The 17,577-nt window shown below is 46.1% G+C and overlaps 1 protein-coding gene across 4 annotated transcripts in view; it reads right to left on the bottom strand.

Moving 5' to 3' along the window:
* The window catches only part of LOC122546178 (uncharacterized), a 46,446-nt gene that overhangs the window by 9,731 nt on the left and 19,138 nt on the right, over positions 1-17,577 (bottom strand). For 3 of the 4 annotated variants that reach the window (XR_015760609.1, XR_015760610.1, XM_087998041.1), the window contains exons 3-4: positions 12,929-13,037; positions 5,987-6,093 (exon numbers count right to left, since the gene is read on the bottom strand). Coding sequence is in view for 1 of the 4 variants with exons in the window: in XM_087998041.1 (XP_087854167.1) it covers positions 6,010-6,093; positions 12,929-13,037 (193 nt within the window). In the remaining 3 variants the exon portion in view is untranslated. Of the gene's footprint in view, positions 1-5,986; positions 6,094-12,928; positions 13,038-16,096; positions 16,205-17,577 lie in introns of all 4 variants that reach the window. The other variant, XR_015760611.1, reaches the window with a different exon arrangement.

Genomic DNA, 17,577 nt, shown 5'->3' with positions numbered 1-17,577 from the left:
CCAACACCGGCTCCTCCACATCAGAATCCTGATAGATACCCCACTGAAACTGAAGCGCCAGTCAGATACTTGAGGAAGCCACAGGGGTCTGAGGGGGAGGGGTGTGTGTTTTAACCACAAAGTGCTAAACTGAACTAGACTTTCTAACTGCCGTTGCCATGGAGATAATACTGAGAGTCAGCCTCTATTCAAAGTCCCAAACCACAAAGGTATAAGAATGGGAGCAGCACATCGGACAGGCGGGGAGTTTCCTGATGCTGCCTGGAGGTGTTCTGCATGTACACTATCCAGGTAACTGCCATGTTTCATCAATAAAGACTCAAAGAAGACCTCTCAGAGTTCTGTGCCCAGTTATTCCTATCCAGCAGGGTTCAGGAATATGAGTACACAGCAGTCAGTCTTCACAGTGGAGGTTACGAAGAACATGCCAGTAATTGAGAAGGAAACTGAGGAAGGTGAGGACCTAGAAATAACCATTATCGTGAAAGAGTTAGAGCTGGGCAAGCTAATGGAGCTAAAGGTAGACATTGCCCTGATGGAACACATCCCAGGATACCAACAGAGTTAGTGGGAGAAATAGCAGATGCACTTAGAGTTATAGAATCCGACAGCAGAGAGAGGCCCTTTGGCCCAAACTGGTCCATGCTGACCAGAATGTCCATCCACACTAACCCCATTTCCCTGCACTTGGTCCATTTGCTTCTGTTCCTTTCCTATCCATGTATTTGTCCAAATGTCTTTTACCTGTTGTGAGTGTACACACCTCAACCACTTCCACTGGCAGCTCATTCCATATACATACCACCCTCTGTGTAAAACAGTTGCCCCTCAGCTTCCCTTTTATTCGTTCCCCTCTAACCTTCAACTGATGCCGTCCAGTCCTTGATTCCCTGGGAAAAAGACTGAGTGCATTCACCTTATCCATGCCCCTCATGCTCTTATACACTTCTAGAAAAGTACCCCCTCAGTTTCCTCTGCTCTAAACAAAAATATCCTCGCTTGTCCAACCTCTCCCTATAACTCAGACCCCTGAGCCCTGGCAACATCCTTGTAAATTGTTCTGCACTTTTTACAGTTTAATAACTGAAACCTACACTGCATTCTTCATATTTCCAGTATTTCCCCATGGTGCTGAAATCGACGTGACAATGCCAATGGATTACAATCCATGATCGAGAATGAACTCCTTTATAACAATCCCGTTTTCATAGTGTTTCCCATGGTGAGGGTATCCTTGTGTCTTTCTGGTTGCATGGTTAATTAAAGACTTGTCCTTCTACAAAGCAAAGCTGTGGCTTAATTGTTCCTGGGAAACGTGACATGATTTTTCAGACTTTCAAAGACAAATGAACTCTTTCTCCACACTAATATGGACTTGGCTGTACCTCAGTACTTTTTCCAGTCACACTGACATTTGAAATATTCGCCCACGGACAGAATACACACCTTTCCTTCCACAAGAAAAAGCCAATGATATTCAGATCGGCACGGATCAAGTAACTATCAGATCTGAACACGAAGTTCAACTTGAATTTCTCATCCACAAATCCACCCTTTCAGTACCCTACAACTGAGAAAACAACTCACCACGTTAATACAGGATGGATCTTTATAAGACAATTATAGTATTAAATTGTAGTTTCTTGTTCCCCAAAGTTTTAACTCTCAGTCAAACAATTTCTTTCTTCTGTGAACTGAAATCCAAACCAATCTCCTCACTCCTTTCCTCCACACCCAGTTCTCACACTCTCTCCTCTTTGAATTCAGTTTCCTAGCTCTTGTCTGCGGACCAAGAACCAAACAAGTCCATAATGACCGTCCAAACAGTAACTTACACAGACCTATTCCCCGACCCTATATTTACCCCTGACTAATGTAACTAATATTATGGCAATTTAGAATGGCCAATTCACCTGTCCTGCCCATCTTTGGTTGGGGGAGGAAACCGGAGCACCCGGAGAAAACCCGCTCAGACACGGGGAGAATACACAAACTCTGGGTTTGGCTGGAATCGAAACCGGGTACCTGGTGCTGTGAGGCAGCAGTGCTAACCACTGAGCCGTCTCTATAGACGGGAAGGGGCGGGGCTGGAGAACTGGGGTAATGAGATTGTAAACAATGAATGAATGTGGAGGATACTGGGGGATGGACAGGTCAGTGAGGGACAGGATCAGTGCAGCAGCAGGAGGGGATCCTGGACAAACTGAGCAATGGGAGAGTCTGACAGGAGAGAAACTACAGGAAGGTTCTGTTTAGAGGCTCAGGCAGGGACAGCTGGGAGACAGCATGGCCTGGTGGCTTGGGCATGTTTACTAATCAGTCTCTTCAAAGATGCTGTTACTCAACTATGAGCCTGATCCTCCTAGTCCAGAGGTAAGGACACTTACACTATTTCCTGGTGGGAAAGGGATACAGGGTCTTTATTGGTCAGAGCATTGAGTATAGGGGTTGGGAGGTCATATCGCGGCTGTACAGGACATTGCAAAAGTTGCTGAATCAATATTCCATATAATTCTGTTCTCCTTCCTATCAGATGGATGTTCTTAAACTTTAAAGAGATCAGAAAAGAATTATAGCATGTTGCCAGGGTTGGATAGGCTGTTTTCCCTGGAGCGTCAGAGGCTGAATGGTGACCTGAAAGAGATTTTTAAAATCAGGCTGGACATGGATACGGTAAATAGAGAAGATATTTGCCTTGTAGTGGGGGAGTACAGAATTAGGGGACTGGGAGGGAGGTTAGGCAGACAGGGGGTGTGTGGATCGAGGGGGGGGGGGGGGGGGGGGGGGGAGACAGAGAGGGGTGGCACAGAGACGAGTGGGGACAGAAAGTGGGATTAGAGAGGGGGGAACAGACAGGGGGAACTGGGGGGCGGGGAGGGGGGGGAGGGGGGGGGGAGACAGGCCGACGTGGGGACAGGCCGACAGAGGGGGGGGGGGGGGGGGGGGGGGGATGGACAGAGTGGGGGAGACGGGGAGCAGACAGTGCGGGGGGAGGAGATGGGGGGAACAGAGGGGGATGATGGAGATTTATTTTATAGATCTAAAACTCAACCCTGTTCCTGTTTTCTCCTCCTCACCTTAATTCCCTCTGAAGGGCTCAGAGCATCTGTATAGTTCTTGGAAAGTAGAGTTTCAGGGAGATCAGGTGCTGAACATGGTATTTGGGACACTAACATTGAATGGAATGTGCTGATCAAAAAGTGGACTCTGGTCCGATTCCACTGTCTGTGTGGTGTTTGCACATTCTCCCTATGTGTCTGCGTGGGCTTCCTCTGGGTGCTCTTAATTTCTTCCCACAATTCCAAAGACATGCAGGTTAGCTGGATTAGCTTTGGGTAATGGTAGGTTACAGAGTTAGGGTGGAATGCTGTTCCGATGGTTGGTATGGTCTCATGGGCTGAAAGGCCTGCTTCCACACTGTGGGGATTCTGTCACTGAGTATAGAGATTAGGAGGTCACGTTGTGGCTGAGTAGGGCATTGGTGAGGCCAGTTTTAGAATACTGCATTCAATTGTGGTCTCCCTGATTTCAGAAAGATGTTACCAGAATAGGACTCAACCTCTTAATGACAAGTTCCTGGGAAGTGTTGACAGACAAACAGACCGTGCAGTGTGGGTTGATAGTTCCTTGAAAGCGTGGTTGTAGGTAGACAGGTCGGTGAAGGTGGTGTTTGGTATGCTAGCTGTTATTGGGCAGTGCATTGAATATAGAAGTTGGGAGATCATGTTTCGGTTGTATAGTTTATTGGCTCGGCCACTTTTGGAATCCCCATACTGCTTTCAATTCCAGTCTCCCTGCTATAGGAAAGATGTCGGGAAACTTGCAAGAGTTCAGAAAAGCTTTTCCAGGGTCTTGCCAGTATTGGAACATTTGAACCATAGGGAGAGGCTGAATTGGCTGAGGCTATTTCCCTGCAGCACTGGACACTTAGGTGGCTTTATCGAACTTTATAATATTATGAGGAGCAATGATAGGGTGACTAGTCATGGTTTCTTTTTTCCCAGGGTAGGGGAGACCAAGCAAATGTGAATCTTTTTTCCAAGGTGGAAATGACAAATTCTAGAGGAGAGACGGCAAGTTTAAAGGATGTGAAAACCGAAACAACTGAAGATGCTGTAAACCAGGAAGAGAAACAGAAGTTTCTGGAAAAGCTCAGCAGGTCTAGCAGAATCTGTGAAAAGAAATTAGAGTTAACGTATCTGAGGAAGGGTGACCAGACCCGAAACTTTAACTGATTTTTTTTCACAGATGTTGCGGGACCTGCTGAGCATTTCCAACAACATCTGTGCAAGTTTAAAGGGAGTTGTTTGGAGTATATACCCGAGAGTAACTTTATAAAGTGCGAGTCAGACTACAACTGGAGTAATGACGGAAGTTTTGGTCACTTTATTTAAGGAAATACATCATTTCATCAGAGGCATTTCACAGAAAATTGACTGGGATGAACCCTGGTTTGCAGGGATTATCTTTTAAGAAAAGGCTGAAGAGGTTGGGACTCTACTCACTGGATTTGGGAAGAATGAGAGGGGATCTCATTGTAACATGCAGGATACTTAAGGAGTTTGACAGGGTAAATACTGAGAGGATGTTTCCCATCATGAGGGAGTCTGGAACCAGATTCTGGGTCAGTCACGGAATCACGGGTTCCATTTTGGATTCATCAAGTTTAAGGCAACACCGACATGGGTAAGGGGTTTCAGTAGCAATGGAGCTGGGGTGAGGTGGAGACAAGCAACATTTTAAGAGATTGGAATTCCTGGTGTTAGTGATTGTGTAGATGTCTGATCAGAAGGTCACCTTGGGGTCAGATATGAGAGCAATATTGTGAAGAGTGTGGTTCTGCCTCAGACAGATCCCAGGGAGAGGGAGGGGCTCAGCAGTAAGGGAAAGTAATTTGTAATAGCAACTGAAGGCAATGGGTTTAACCATTGCAACGATCCGTTGTAGGAAATTGCAGCCAATCGCGTAGTGGGAGCGTGATGAACAGTTTGATAACTGCGTAATGGAGAGGGATGATGGGGAGGGAAAGCTGGGCATTGTCAGTGCACATGCGAAACCTAACACGGTGCTTTTGGACGATGTCACCTCCTGGCAGTATGTAGGTGAGAAACGGGAGGGACCAAGGAGAGATCCTTAAGGGACACTAAATACAAGGAATTCAGAAAGGAAAGGGAGAGTCGGGATGGAGTAGGTTTTTCCAACAACGGTGGAGTCAAATATTAGTTTGTAGCAGAATGGGAGAGAAGGACATAACCAGAAAAGACAGACAGATAGAACAAGGAACAATATCTGTGAATTGGGGAGGGGGAATGATGAGGAGGAAGAGCAGCCCAACTCCAAAAGCACTACTCCTACATTAGTGACATCACCCAACACCCCTAGTCTCAGCTCATTGACCGAAATACTCGTCCATCCCTGTGTTATCTCCAGACTTCGTTATCCAAACACACTCCTGCCCAGCCTCCCACATTCAACTTGCTTGCAATCTCAAGAGTATCTAAAACCCTACTGCCCAAGTGCTCAATTGTACCAAAACTTGTTGATTCATCAAAAGGCTCCTATTAACAAGCAATAATTTAAAATTCTCACCCTTGACGTAATTCCTGGCTGTGAACATCCCTGTGTCCCTGCACCACACAACCCGTGAGACCCCGACAACTCATTTTCTTTCAGACTCCCAACGATGTGTTTATTCATTGCTTCACCTGTCTAGCTGTTTCTACTGTTGCCAAGGCAACACGGTCTGGAATTCCCACCCCATTGCCCTCAGACCTGCTTTCCTCCTTTAAGGTATTCCTGAAAACCTGCTTATTTGGCAATTCTTTTGATCACCTGACCTAATATCCCCATCTGTGTCCTTATATCAGAAGTTCTCAATAGTATTTCTGTGGATTTATAAACATGATAAAAAAAAACTGTTGTTGATTTGCACATACATTGCCAACTCTTCACTGTCGCTGAGTGAATAATCTATAACAGCTCTTACCCAAACACATTGTGGGAGCACCTTCACTCCACGAACTGCAGCTGTACAAGGAAGTCAAACATCACCTTCACCACAGGCAATGGGGCTTTGGCATTGATCACTGATATCTGTGGAGAGAGAGAAACACAGTTGATATTTCAGGGAATGCAAAATGAATTATAGGGAGGGAAAATGGTGCAGAAATTGGGATTTTCAAATTTGTGTTTTACAATGTGCACTAAGTTCTGTAAAACCTCTCATTCCATACTGTGAAAATTTCCTCCTCTTCCTGGTCAATATGTCTTTCCTTTCCCCTGCCCTTCACCTTCACACATTTCCAATGCCTTGGCCACAACAACACTGTGCTGTTAGTGAAGTTTATCACGTGGTTGAGTATTGCCCCGCCTCTCATTCACTCCGATTGGTTGAAGGACCAACTAGCACCTCTAGCCCCCGTTCCCCCACTCTTATTGATACTGCGCCAATAATCTGAGGCCCATTGTGGGCTGGAGCATGCTCAGTGCTTCCTGCTTTTGCTGCTGTTCATCAGCTGTAAGAGAGAGAGGGCTCATGCCCGTTTCTCCTGATGTCAGACAACAACAACAACTACCTGCATTGTATGGAGCCTTTCACATTGACAAATCTTCTAAAATGCTTCACGAATGATGGAAACGTTGATTAAAGAGAACGATTTTTACATACATCTTTAAGGCGGAGAGAGGGAGGTAGGGAGGATATTCCAAAGGTTTGTGTCCTCGGCAGCTCCAATCGTGGAGTGATATAGGTGGGCAACAGCTTAAAATAGAGACAGTTCGTGGCTAACCATAAGTTAACAACTCATGTCGTAGCCTCCTACCCCACACACCAGTCCTTGTTCTCACAGCCTGCCATTACACACTACCTATGGTTAGCCACTAACAGTCTCCATTAACAGCTAGTCACCCTCCCCCAGCCAGATCGTTATCCTTGATCTAACTGTTCCTCTCACTCTATCCCCACCTATCCTTTACTCCTTTTATCCTCCCCCCACACTATCTCCTGCACATAAACTGACTTTTTTTCTCAGTAACATCTGTCCTGAGGAAGGGACACTGGGTCTGAAACTTTAACTATGATTTTTCATCGCAGATACTGCCAGACCTGCTGAGCTTTTCCAGAACCTCCTGGTTGTTGTTTCTGATTTACACCTTCCGCAGTTCTTTTGGGTTTAATTTACTGGGAGTTTGTAATTCAGGTCCAACAGCCTCTGTCCCAGTCTCTGCTGTCTCTCCCAACCCCAAACAGTGACACTGCACCCGCACAGCTCATGGACATGTGTTGTTTTGATGGCCACACTCCTCATTCAATCCCATTGGCTGCAGGACCACACAGACTCTCCTCCCATTGGTCTGGAGCTGCCGTCAATCAGCCGGGCCCCATTGTCATGAGAGTGGAGGGCTAATCCCTCTCTCTGCCCTGGGATGAGCTTCATCATTCACAGTGAATGGGGCAGTATCACAGAGCACAGGGGCTGGGGTCTATTCAGCCCATTGGGGCTGTACTCTCTCCCTCTGGAGATGCTGCAAGTCTGTCCCAAGTCCCCTCCCATGTGCCCACAGCCCCCCAAATCTTTCCTTAAAAAGTAAAATTCCAAGTCTGTTTCAGAATACCTGCTGAATCTGTCGTTCAGACTGTTCCAGATGCTCAGAACTTACTGAGTAAAATAGTGTTCACATTTTCACCTTGTATTACTTGCCAATTACTTGAAAGTAGTTACTAAAGATTGTGACAATGTTAACAATTCCTCTCTCTCTCTGCAAATTCAAGACCTTGGAACCAAATCTGCACCAGATCGAAATCACTGCTTCACCTTCTCAGCTCCAAGGATAATTATCTGTGCTTCAGCTTGCTCTCCACAAAATAGAGGAATGCATCTTAATTTATTAAGATCAAAGAAACAGACCTTTGGTCCAATTTGTCCGTGCCAACGAGGAATCCTAAACTAATGGATTCCCATTTACCATCTATTGGCCTGCATCCATCAAAACCCTTCCTATTCATGTACCCAATTGGAAGCTTTTTAAATGTTGTGATTTTATCAGCCTCCACTACTTCATCTGGTAGCTCCTCCCATACACACACCACACTCAGCTTGAAAACGTTGCCACTTAGATCCCTTTTCAATCTTTGCCCTCTCAACTTAAACCCAGGTTTTGGACCCACCTAACCTGAGGAAATAGGACCCCGGCTGCTCACCTTATCCACGCCCCTCGTGATTTTATAAATCTCCATGAAGTCACCTCTCAGTCTTTGACTCTCCACAGAAAATAGCCCCAGCCTATTCAGCCTCCCCCTGTAGCCCAAATCCTCCAATCCTGGCAACGTTTTTGTAAATCTTGTCCAAACCTTTTCAAGTTTCACAACATCCTTCCCAGAACAGGGAAATTCAAACTGAAAACAGAATTCCAGAAGTGGCTTAATCAACGTCCTGTCCAGCCACAATATGACATCCCAGCTTCTGTATTCAATGCATTGACCAATAACGGAGAGCGTTAATGGAGTCCCATTGCCAGCGGTTCACCCTTATCCCTCTAAAGTCTTCCTCTTCATGTACCCAATCAAATGCCTTTTAAATGCTGCAATTGTACGAGCCTCCACCCCTTCCTCTGGCAGTTCATTCCATACTTGCAATGCCCTCAACATGAATAAGATGCCCCTTAGATCCCTTTTAAATCTTTCCCCTCTCACCTTAAGTCTGTACCCTCCAGTTCTGGACCCACCGAACTTGGGAGAAAGTCCCTGACTGCTCACCTTATCCATGCCCTTCATGATTTTATAAGATCACCTCTCAGCCTCCAACTCTCCAGGGAAGATAGTCCCAGCCTATTCAGCCTTTCCCAATAGCTCAAAACGTCCAACCCTGGCAAAATCCTTGCAAATGTTTTCTGAACCCTTTCAAGTTTCTCAACATTATTCCAAGAACAGGGAGATTGGAACTGAAAACAGAATTCCAGAAGGGCCTTAATCAGCGCCCTGTCCAGCCACAATATGACGTCACAACAGCTGCATTCAATGCATTGACCAATAACGGGGGGGGGGGGGGGGGGGGGGGGGGGGGGGGGGGGGGGAGAGGGTACCAAATGCTGCATTCACTACCCCGCCTACCTGTGACTCGACTTCCAAGGAACTAGGAACCTGCACTCCAAGGTCTCTTTTTTCAGCAATGTTCCCCAGGACTTTGCCATTAAGTGTATAAGTCCTGCCCTGATTTGCCTTTCCAAAATACAACAGCTCTCATTTATCTAAATTGAACACCGTCTGCCATTCCTTGCTCCAATGGCCTATCTGATCAAGATCCTGTTGTATTCTGAACTAACCTTCTTCACTGTCCACTACACCTCCAATTTTGGTGTCTTCCGTAAACCTACTGACCATACCTCATACATTCAAGTCATTTATTTAAGGGCCCAATATCCATTCTTGCAGCACATTGCTGCTCACAGGCCTCCAGTCCGCAGAGCAACCATTCATCATCCTGTCTCCAACCTTCAAGGTAGTTTTGTAATGGCTTGCTCTCCCTGCATTCCATGTTATCTAACCCTGCTAACCAGTCTGCTTTGTGGAACCTTGTTGAATGTCCATATAAACAACATTCACTGCCAGGCTTAATCAATTTTCTTTGTCACTTCAAAACACTCACTCAAGTTAGTGAGACACAATTGTGCATGTACAAAGCCATATTGACTGTCCCTGATCATTCCTTACCTTTCCAAATAGATGGATATCCTGTCCATCCGAATCCCTTCCAACAACTTGCCTGCCACTGACTTCAGGCTCACTGTTCTCTAGTTCCATGGCCTCTCCTAACCATCACCTCACCTGTCGCTATCAACGATACAAATATCTCAGGAGAGGCCCAACAATCACTTCTCTAGATTTCCAGAAAGTTCCAGGATACACCTGAGCAGTTTCCAGGGCTTTATCCACCTTGATGCGATTTAAGACATCCAGTACCACCTCCTCTGTAACATGGACACTTTTCAAGTTATCACTGTTTATTTCTCCAAACTCTCGAGGTTCCATATACTTCTCCTGTAAAAATGAAGTGAAATATTTGCATATCTTTCGCACCCCCTGTGGTTTCATAGACAGCCTTGTTGACCTTTAAGGGGTCCTATTCTCTGGGCCAGTTAATCTTTTGTCTGTGATATATTTGTTTAATCTCTTTGGATTCTATTCCAGGACATCCCAGAACATAGAACATAGAACATAGAAGAATACAGCGCAGTACAGGCCCTTCGGCCCTCGATGTTGCGCCGATCCAAGCCCACCTAACCTACACTAGCCCACTATCCTCCATATGCCTATCCAATGCCCGCTTAAATGCCCATAATGAGGGAGAGTCCACCACTGCTACTGGCAGGGCATTCCATGAACTCACGACTCGCTGAGTAAAGAACCTACCCCTAACATCTGTCCTATACCTACCCCCCCTTAATTTAAAGCTATGCCCCCTTGTAATAGCTGACTCCATACGAGGAAAAAGATTCTCACTGTCGACCCTATCTAAACCCCTAATCATCTTATACACCTCTATCAAGTCACCCCTAAACCTTCTTTTCTCCAATGAAAACAACCCCAAGTGCCTCAGCCTTTCCTCATACGATCTTTCTACCATACCAGGCAACATCCTGGTAAACCTCCTCTGCACCCGTTCCAGTGCCTCCACATCCTTCCTATAGTATGGCGACCAAAACTGCACACAATACTCCAGATGTGGCCGCACCAGAGTCTTATACAACTGCAACATGACCTCAGTACTCCGGAACTCAATTCCTCTACCAATAAAAGCCAGTACGCCATATGCCTTCTTCACCGCACTATTTACCTGGGTGGCAACTTTCAAAGATCTGTGTACATGGACACCAAGATCCCTCTGCTCATCCACACTACCAAGTATCCGACCATTAGCCCAGTACCCCATCTTTTTATTACTCTTACCAAAGTGAATCATCTCACACTTAGCTACATTGAACTCCATTTGCCACCTTTCTGCCCAGTTGTGCAGCTTATCTATATCCCGCTGTAACCTGACACATCCTTCCTCACTGTCTACAACTCCTCCGACTTTCGTATCATCCGCAAACTTGCTCACCCAACTTTCTAACCCCTCCTCCAGGTCATTTATAAAAATGACAAACAGCAATGGTCCCAAAACAGATCCTTGCGGAACACCGCTAGTGATGGCACTCCAAGATGAACCTTTGCCATCAACTACTACCCTCTGTCTTCTTCCAGCCAGCCAACTCCTAATCCAAACCTCCAACTCACCCTCAATGCCATACCTCCGTATTTTATGCAGTAGTCTACCATGGGGAACCTTATCAAACGCCTTACTAAAATCCATATACACCACATCTACTGCTTTCCCCTCGTCCACCTCCTTAGTCACCTTCTCAAAGAATTCAATAAGGTTTGTGAGGCACGACCTGCCCTTCACAAAACCATGCTGACTATCCTTGATCACATTATTCCTATCCAGATGTTCATAAATCCTATCCCTTACAATTCTCTCTAAGATATTGCCCACAACAGAAGTGAGACTCACCGGCCTATAGTTACTAGGGTTATCCCTACTCCCCTTCTTGAACAAGGGAACCACATTTGCTAGCCTCCAATCTTCTGGCACTACTCCTGTAGACAACGAGGACATAAAAATCAAGGCCAATGGCTCTGCAATCTCCTCCCTTGCTTCCCAGAGAATCCTAGGATAAATGCCATCAGGCCCAGGGGACTTATCTATTTTCACCCTTTCCAGAATTTCCAACACCTCTTCTCTACATACCTCAAAGCCATCCATTCTACTTAATTGTGACTCAGTACTCACATTGACAACAATGTCCTGTTCCTGATTGAATACTGACGAAAAGTATTCATTCAGTGTCTCCCCAATCTCTTCAGCCTCCACACGCAACTTCCCACTACTATCCTTGACTGGACCTATTCCTACCCTAGTCATTCTTTTATTCCTGAAAGGCCTACTTCACGGACCGTAATTTTCCTCTGACTGGATCAACAATGCCCTCCAACACATGCCCTCCACTTCCCGCACCTCCGCCTTTACCCCACCCCTCCAGCCACAATAAAGAATATAACCCTGCAGTCTTCACCTTATACCCACTAATCTCCAGATACAGCACATTAACCTCTTATTTCTGCTTCCTTAAGTCAGACCCCACCACCAGAGACATATTTCCCTCCCCAACCCTATCTGTGTTCAGCAGAGACCATTCCTGCTGCACCTCCCATGTTCGGTCCACACTCTCCCACCAACCCATGCTCCACACCCTTGACCCTCCCTTGCCGCCATGGGAAATGTAAAATGTGCGGCCACACCTCCGTCTGACCTCTGTTCAAGATCCCAAAAGGATCTTTTCACATCAGGCAGAGATTTGCCTGCACATCCCAAAACCTCATATACTGCATCTGGACACTATGGGAAATTTAACGTGGTGCACCCAACTAGCCCACACATCTTTGGACTGTGGGAAGAAACTGGAACACCCGAAGGAAACCTTCACAAACATTGGGGAGAATGTGCCAACTTGAACACAGGCGGTCGCCTGAGGCTGGAATCAAACCCAGGTCCCTGGTGCTGAGGAAGCAGCGCTAACCTCTGAGCCACAATACTGTGGGATTTTTGGTGCTGATGCGCTGCCCCACTGATACCTCGGTCACTCACCCTGCCTCATTTCCTAAGAGGCAGCGATGACGGAGTGAAAATATCGCTAGACAGTTAATCCAGAGACCCAGATAACGTTCTGGGGACCCGGGTTTGAATCCCATCACAGCAGATTTTGGAACGTGAATTCAATAAATATCTGGAAAAAATAATCTAGTGACGACAAGGAATCCATTGTCAATTGTTGGAAAAACCAATGTGGTTCACTCACGACCTTTAGGGAAGAAAAATGCCATCTTTACCTTGTCTGGTCTGCATGTGACTCCAGACCTATAGCAAAATGGTTGACTCTTAACTGCCCTCTGGGTAAACGCAGCAATAAATGCTGGCCGAGCCAGTGACAGCCTCATCCTGTGAATGAATAAAGAAAACAGGTCAGGTTTTGTTCCTTCTCTAGTAGGTACATCCTACAAACTGAATCTGAAATGTTCTCGTACACACTGAACAAATACCTTTCCATCCAAGCCCTTAATACTGCAGCACTCCGAGGCCATATTGGTAAAGTTAAAACCCATCATTGCATCCATATTATTCTTACAGATAACTGAGGTCTCCTGGTAAAATTGTGTCTCAATTCCCTGCTGACTATTGGGAGAGAGTCTATAATACAATCCCAGTAAGATGGTCATCCCTTTCTTATTTCTCAGTACCAATCAAATAACTTGCCTGGAGGTACTCCCAGGAATATCCTCCCGAAGCCCAGCTGTAATGTTATCCCTAATCAAAAACATCTCTCTCCCTGCTCTGTTGGCCCCTTTCTACCCTTTCTATAGCATATATACCCTGTACCATTAAGTTGCTAGTCCTATCCATCCCTGAGTGATGCCTCTGTAATTTCTATAATATCCCAGTCACATGTTCAAAACCATATCCTGAAACTACCTGCCTGACCTTAAGGCCTCTTGCACTGAAATAAATGCAGTACAACTGGTCCGTCGCACCTCATTCTGTGACTTGCTCTTGCCTGCCTTGACAGTCTGACTGGTGAACAGTTCCAGCCTCAGACTCACCTCTTTTCTCACTATCTCTTGAGGATTACCCCGACTCCCTCACAGGTTTAATGCCTCCCGAGTGGCACTAGCAAATCTCCCTGCTCATCAGGACCCCATGCTTTCCCCTTCCTATGCCATTGGTACCAATGTACAATGTCCTCCCACTGGTTATTTTCCCTTTTGAGAATCTTCTGCTCCCTCTGTGAGACATCCTTGACACTGGCACCAGGGAGGCACCACCCCATTCTGATGTCTCACTGTCAGCTGCAGAAAGAGCAGACTGTGCCCCTGACTAGAGAGTCCCCCATCACCATCGATCGTGTGGAACTGGATATACCTCACATTATGTTAGAAGCCAGTCTCAGTACCAGTAACTTGACTGTCAGTGCTACATTCCCCTGAAAGTCTATGACCACCTACATTTTCCAAAACAGTATACTTATCTGAGATGGGGATAGCCACAGGAGACTCCTGCAGTACCTGCCTATCCCTCCTAGCTTTCCTGGCGGTAACCCATCTATCTACTGTATCTGCAGTATCCTGCATTCCTGACACTACCACCTATAACACCCCCGGCTCCTGTCAATTCCTCACTGCCTTTAATCACTCCTCCACCAATCCATGCGATCCAACAGGATTTGCAATCACACTTCCAGCAGATAATCAGGATCATTGAAACTCTCCCTAATCTCCCCCATCCGACAGGAACAGCACGCCACTCTACAACAGGCCATCTCTCCGCCTTAACAATCTACAGACCAAAACAAAGACACAGTCTTATTGCTCGAAAAATACTGCCCGAGAATAACTTAATGCTTACGTTTTATATCTTAAACATTTAATCAAGAGACCCTAAGACATTAAAAAAAAACCGACTAAGATTGATATTTGAAGAGACTGAAACTCACTGAGCTGATCCCCAGCTCTGAGTACTTCCAAGGGCGAGGTCTCTCTGAGGCCAGCTGTGAAATGTCGCTGTTTCTCTTCTCTGCCCACTCCATTTCCAGAGAGGTTTTTAACTTCACAGCAAGTCAGCTCAGAGAGGTCACTGCTTGGTTTTATTCACTGGGGGTTGCCTTTGCTGCCCAGACCAGTATTTATTGGCCACCTTTACTTGTCTTGGAGAAAGTGGTGGTTAACCGCCTCCCTGAAATGCTGCAGTCCATGTACACCACAGTGATGTTTGGACAACAATCCCCCTCTGGCCCCACAACCCTCCCTGTCTCTGTAATCCCCCTCCGGCTTCAGAAATTACATGTCCGTGGCATAAGATTTTTATTTAGATTTATTTTTGTTTAATAAACTGCCCCAAAAAAAGTGAAATATTTCACCCCCAAACAAATTCCTGTTGATTGACCTTTTGGAAAGGCTGACACATGGACGTTGCAGTATTTTATCTCAAATTGTACACGTAGAATGATGGAACTTTCTTTTATACATTGCTAAAAAGGGAGGCAATGGCTTAATGGTATTCCTGCCAGATGAGTGATATGTACAGTGTTCCGAGGATTAGGGTTAGAATCCCAACGGAATTCTAACGGAATGGTGGCATCGGAATTCAATCAAATCTAGAATGAAAAGGCGAATGATGACCATGAAACTATTGTTGATTGTTAGAAAACCCATCTGGTTCACTAATGTTCTGTAGGGAAGGAAACTGTCATCCCACCTGGTCTGGCGTACATGCGACTCCAGAGCCACAGCAATGTGGTTAACTCTCAACTGCCCTCAGGAAAAGTACTTTAAAAACTGTTAACAAATACTCCACAGGTATCACTTAAAAACTGGTTGTTCCCATTGGGACTGTGAATTTCTGAACGGCCAGAACTAAAACGGAGTTTCATCTTCAACTTCTCCCTGTCTCTCCTCACTCTGTTCACACCCAAGTCCAAAACACTCTCATTGAGCCAAGCAGCCCTCACAGTGCAGCCTTGTCATTTTCATTGTCTGCTCACACCTACACTGCCCTCAGCCTCCTGGACTGTTCCAATGCATCTCAATGGGAGCTCAGGGACAGCACCTCATCTTTCAATTCAGCCCTTTGTAACCCCAGAGTCAATATGGACCTCAGCATGGACCTCTGAATGAACAGACAGTTGTCAGAAGCTGGAATATTCCACCTGAAAAGGTACTGGAATTTGAGTCCAAAAGGACTTTTAATGGGAAGTTTGCAGGTAATTGAAAATATGAAGTTTACTGGTAAACATCATGAAGTGGGTGATTGGGTCTAAATCTGAGAGTTCTTACAAAGAGACGAGGTGCAATCTGGATAAATCCCTCTCAGGCCAATATCTCCTTCCTCTCCTGCAGGGCCCAGAACAGAGCACATACCCAAAGGGTGACACAACCATTAATTTGTACATCTTTCTGCTTAACAAAAATATTGGAGATATTTTCCCACAAACAGATCAGACAAACCTTTCTCCTTCCACAGTTAAATGCCAATGATATTCAGATCCGGATGAATCCATTTTCTGTAAAAACTTGCTTTTGAGATCCCAGCCTCAATTATTCTGATTTAATATCCTATGAAATTAATTCACAAAACAAAACTCACAGTCAGTGCAAGAAGAATATAAAGACATACTTTTCTCTTGGTATGTGCTTGATGTGTAAATGCCTCTCTTCAAATCGCACCCCCCCGTCCTAGGAAGGGGACATGCACATGCGCCTCACCTGTACCTTGCCCACAATAAAGATGGTGGCCATATCACCGCCTGAGGGCCGCAGCCATTTTCCCATCTGCTGCAAACGCGGGACTAAGAGATTCTAACTCAGACTTATGAACCACACAGAGTGTAATTAAAACTTCCCAGTGTAAAGTGACTCAATATCTCCCTGTCTCGGAGGCCACTCTCCCCTTCCCTGTTTGCGTCTCCCACATTCACCAACGGCCGAGTCACGTGGCACTGCATCGGCTGAGTTATTGGTGACGTGTCATCCCACTGGCCACGCCCCTCATTCACTCCCATTGTTTGGATGACCAGCTGGTTACACTTCGTCCACCAGTCCCACCACCTTTTCCTATTGGTCCGAAGCTTCCACCAATCAGCTGGACCGCATTGTGAGGTCAGTGGTGGGATCCTCCCCCTGTCTGAATCACACCCAGAAGGTGTCAATCAGGAACAACAGCAGAAGGTGCAGGAAAAGCTCAGCAGGTCTGGCAGCATCTGGGAACAGATATCTGTCCAGTGGCCCTTCCTCAGAACCGATGGGAGCTGGGAAAATTAGAATCCTGACAGTGTGGAAATAGGCCACTCGGCCCAAAAAGTCCACAGCATCCCTCCGAAGGGTATCCCACCCAGACCCATTCCCCTACCCTATTTCTCCTGACTAATGCCCCTAACCTACACATCCCTGAGCATTATGGGAAATTTAGCTTGGCTAATTCAACTAACCTGCAGATCTTTGTACTGCAGGAGATAGGGGTTAAAGAGTAAATAATAGGGAGGGACAGAATCCAAAGAGAGACTGGACCATTTGGAAAGACAAAGGAGTGGATTACGTTCTGGCTGGGAGGGTGCATAGCTGTTAATGGAGGGGACAGGAACCTGTGTCTGGCAGCATCTCAGTGGAGGTGGCAGAAATGACAACTGATGATCTACGTTCTGCTGCAAAAACAGACCCCGAGCTTCCAGCTGCCTGCCACTTTAAACACACGAGCCTGTTCCCTGGCCAACATCTCTATCTCATGCTTACTGCTGTGTCCCAGTGAAGCCAGAACATACCAAATGGCCCCATATTTCGAGGAATGCAATTTCTCCTCCCATGTGGTCAATACCATCCAATGTGTCTCCTCCACTTCCTGCACCTCTGCCTTTGAAACCCACACCTCCAACTGCAACAAGGATAGAACCCCCACGTCCCCCCACCAAGTCCTTACCTTCCACCCTGACACA

The sequence above is a fragment of the Chiloscyllium plagiosum genome, unplaced genomic scaffold, assembly GCF_037043375.1.
Source record: "Chiloscyllium plagiosum isolate Xiang-an unplaced genomic scaffold, Cpla_swu_hap1 HiC_scaffold_20, whole genome shotgun sequence".
Taxonomy (NCBI): Eukaryota; Metazoa; Chordata; class Chondrichthyes; order Orectolobiformes; family Hemiscylliidae; genus Chiloscyllium; species Chiloscyllium plagiosum.
The sequence above is the reverse complement of the archived record's forward strand: the minus strand, read 5'-3'. Positions and strand labels throughout refer to the sequence as shown.